The sequence below is a fragment of the Echinops telfairi genome, unplaced genomic scaffold, assembly GCF_000313985.2.
Source record: "Echinops telfairi isolate 266 unplaced genomic scaffold, ASM31398v2 ScPeMD7_7468;HRSCAF=8506_0, whole genome shotgun sequence".
Lineage (NCBI taxonomy): Eukaryota > Metazoa > Chordata > Mammalia > Afrosoricida > Tenrecidae > Echinops > Echinops telfairi.
This window is the reverse complement of record NW_022111369.1, coordinates 36,367,893-36,371,572: the sequence shown is the minus strand read 5'-3', so window position 1 is coordinate 36,371,572 and position 3,680 is coordinate 36,367,893. Positions and strand designations below refer to the sequence as shown.

General features: G+C 31.5%; 1 protein-coding gene across 10 annotated transcripts in view; it reads right to left on the bottom strand.

The window, feature by feature from the left end:
- SEC31A (SEC31 homolog A, COPII coat complex component) overlaps positions 1-3,680 on the bottom strand; it is an 81,652-nt gene that overhangs the window by 57,387 nt on the left and 20,585 nt on the right. For all 10 annotated transcript variants that reach the window (XM_045284019.1, XM_045284020.1, XM_045284022.1 and 7 more), the window contains exons 4-5: positions 2,482-2,680; positions 782-877 (exon numbers count right to left, since the gene is read on the bottom strand). In XM_045284019.1, coding sequence (XP_045139954.1) covers positions 782-877; positions 2,482-2,680 — 295 coding nt within the window. The remainder of the gene's footprint in view (positions 1-781; positions 878-2,481; positions 2,681-3,680) is intronic.

Below are 3,680 nucleotides of genomic sequence, written 5' to 3'. Positions count from 1 at the left end.
AAAAGTATAATTCAGTTTAAAATATACATATATACATGCCACTTCAATATTTTATCTTGTCTAATATTGTCTCCTTCCACAAGCACTTATTGAGTCCTGACTATAAACCAAGCACTGCTTCTTTATTTTGCAATTGCCACAAGGTGGATTACATAACACACGGTAGATTCCTGATCCAATGAACAATTAGGTCGAGCAAAATAATCTTATAAATAGTAGAACAGTATCTTTATGTTGCTTCTCAAATTGCCAAATTGTTAGGGGGCAATTTTACTAGTTTTCAAACTGACTAGTCTTTATAACTAAAAAAAAAAAACCAAGAAGAGGGAAGTTGTTCTTATTCAGTTTATACAAAGGTAATACAGATGAAATGATTGAAATTTTTTCTTTGTAATTGAAGTTTCTTTCCCCTCTATGATTTTTTTCCCAGTGGTTAGATATTGTTCAACTAAATAATAGCTATAACATAAGAGTATAAAAAATAATTATATTTAAGAAAATTATTAATACATTCTATCTAAGGAAATTATTGATACAGTTTGGTCATTTCTGTATGCCTTGTACCTAGAAGAGTATCTGAGAGGTAGTAATCCCTGAATAAGTATTTGCAGTTGAATAAAAGACACACTAATGTTTTGACTATATGAAAGGAAAAAAATGACATCAAATTAAGACTGAAGTAAGTTCAGAAGAATTGCTTTTGGTTAGTTTTCTTCATATTTATTTTTTTGAATTAATTGGATCTTCATATTTCTTAGTCAAAAATCAATGAATGACATACTTGTGTTTTGGCTCCTGGTGTCATTGGAGTTGCAAAATTGTTTAGATCCCAAATATAGATTTCAGATTCATTAGCGCCAGACGCTACAAGATTGGTCTGCAATAAAACAGTATTGATGAATACTTAAGTGAAGACAGAATAACACAACTAAGCACTAGACAGATCTGTTATAGCTTTAGCTCATACAACTATATTCCATTTAATAAAAAAAGCAAACTACTTAAGAATGAAATCTCAAAAAAGAAAAAATGAAATCTCACTCTTAATTAACCATTTTTATAATTCTCAAATGAAAATTAAAGTTTATTTTTTAAAGAGAAATGTGTTACAACAGACACTAACAGCAATTATATAGATACATTCTTACAAAGCAAAATAATATTATGTAAGATTATCATTTGTGTCTCTGCATATGATTGTGGGTGACAACAAAAAGTCATCAAGATAAATAACCAGATCCTAAAATAAAAATGACCTTTTTTCTTTTTTTTCCCCAGGAAACCTCAGAAGTCTGCTTTTGGAACCCAACAGGACAGGGGTAGTAAAACCTCATCTTCAATCTCCATGTATTCCTAGTTTATTTACTTGTTCCACATGGCAATATTTATAACGGTGGTCCTCAACCTCCCGAATGCCGCGACCCTTTAATACAGTTCCTCATGTTGTGGTGAACCCATAAAATTATTTTCGTTGCTACTTCATAACTGTAATTTTGCTGTTATGAATCGGGCGACCCCTGTGAAGGGTTGTTTGACCCTCCAAAGGGGTCGCAACCCACAGGTTGAGAACTGGTGATTTATAAGGTATCTCAGTTGTACACTCAAAAAGACCCTGAATTATAATAATGGAATACAGCAACAACAAAAAAAATTACTCAGAGATTAACCACTATCCTTTACTGTCATGCATATTCTTTTCTAATCAACTGGCACATAAGAAAAGAAAGGGAAAAAAAGAAAAAGAAATTTTAAAAGAAAGGAATTCTTAGTAGTTGTGACAGATAGTGCAAGACAATTTTACCAAAACAGCTAATGAATCTAATTAACCAAACAAAAAACAACCTACCATATAGCATAAAGAGAAAATACCACAAACTGTATATATTAAGTTTGAACATCCATATGCATCCATAATATAAGAAACATAACTAAAAATTTCTTACTAGAATACTCATTTATGGTTTTTATAGATTAACTCAAAACCTTCACCAACTTGTGATGTAATGAGCATTTAGTTATATTTATAACTGAGAATTACAGAATCTTAACCATTTGTAAAATGTGTTGTTTTTGTTAAGTATGCTTTATTTATTTGACAGAGTAGTCACTTTGTCACAATGACTTTCTTGACTGGTAAAACAGAGATTTAATACAAATACCACAGCACCAGCTAGATCAAGGTATATTCTGAAAGTCAAGCAGCCTTTCTAATCTATGGGATAATACTGAGACAAAAGAACAAAAAGAAAAAACTCCAATCCACTGACAGGGAAACCTCTACTTTTCATAATTAAACTTATTTAATTATGGGCTGGTATTACTTTGAACTCATTCTTCAGACATATACCACTCACTCCATCAACCTACACAGGAAACATTTTTGGTTTCCAACTCCAGGATTGAAGCACAGTAAATGCATGTACTTACTTCAGTATTGAGCTCTACATATTTTTATAATTATTAATAATGTCAACCACTAACCTGGAAAATGTTCACATCCAAGGCTCTCACTGGGCCAGTATGTTTGTCATTCTGGGCAATCATAACTTCCTTGTCTCCAGCAATAATTTTAGAGGGATCATAGAGAATAATATTTCCGTTTTCACCACCTGCAATCAGAACTCCAGAGACATTTCCTTTTGAATCCATCTTATGAGGCCCCCAAATCAATTTGTGGTACCTTTAAGATAAAATGAATATAGGTAACTCATTCTTAAAGAGATAGAAAACAATTTGAAATTATTTCTTATCATTTAGATTTTTATAAATATTCCAAAAACAGTGCTGGCCTTCACCTCCTAATACTTGTATAACTTTGATGATATGGTATTTTAATATTTATGTATAATCATATCAGCACATTTGATCTTATATTCCTCGGCTCATCCTTACAGAATAAAATTTCCTGCAGAAGTAATGTAAAATGACAAAGTATACTTGATTTGTCTATCAAGAAAACAAGGGTTTTCTATTCAGTATTTGCTCTCATGAAGAGATCACTGAAGATATATGAGTGCTATCACAAAGTATGGGGGAAAAGAACCTAGACAGCTACAACTCTCTTTTTTAATCATTTTATTGGGGGCTCATACAACTCTCATCACAATCCATACATACACAATCCATTGCGTAAAGCACATTTCTACATTCACTGCCCTCATCATTCTCAAAGCATGTGCTTTCCACTTAAGACCTTGGCATTAGCTCCTCATTTTTTAAAGGCAATTTAACCATGGAAGTGTATAATATGTAAATATCGTACCAAGAAAACTACTTTAAAAAAAGAAAACCCAAAAAGAAAAAAGAAAAAGAAAACCCAACTTGACCAATGGTTACCATGGGTGAAGGAGACGTTGTTGTTGCTTACGAGGCAGAGTTTATGTTAATGTTATGTTTATGTTAATGGTAGTGGAATAATTAGGAAAAGGATCAATAATGGTTGTACACCATAAAGAGTTTAATCAATGCACAGAATTATACATGTAGAAGTTGTAGAACTGGAGAATGTTTTGTGTATATTTTTGCCACAATTACAAAAAATTAATAATTACATGAATGACAATGAGTATAAGAAAGAATATGTTCTAGAACTAATTGGGTGATAATTTTTTAAATCTTAATATGACTGAATTATTGAACTGTGTGCCATGTGGATAAAGTGCTGATAAAACTATTAAAAA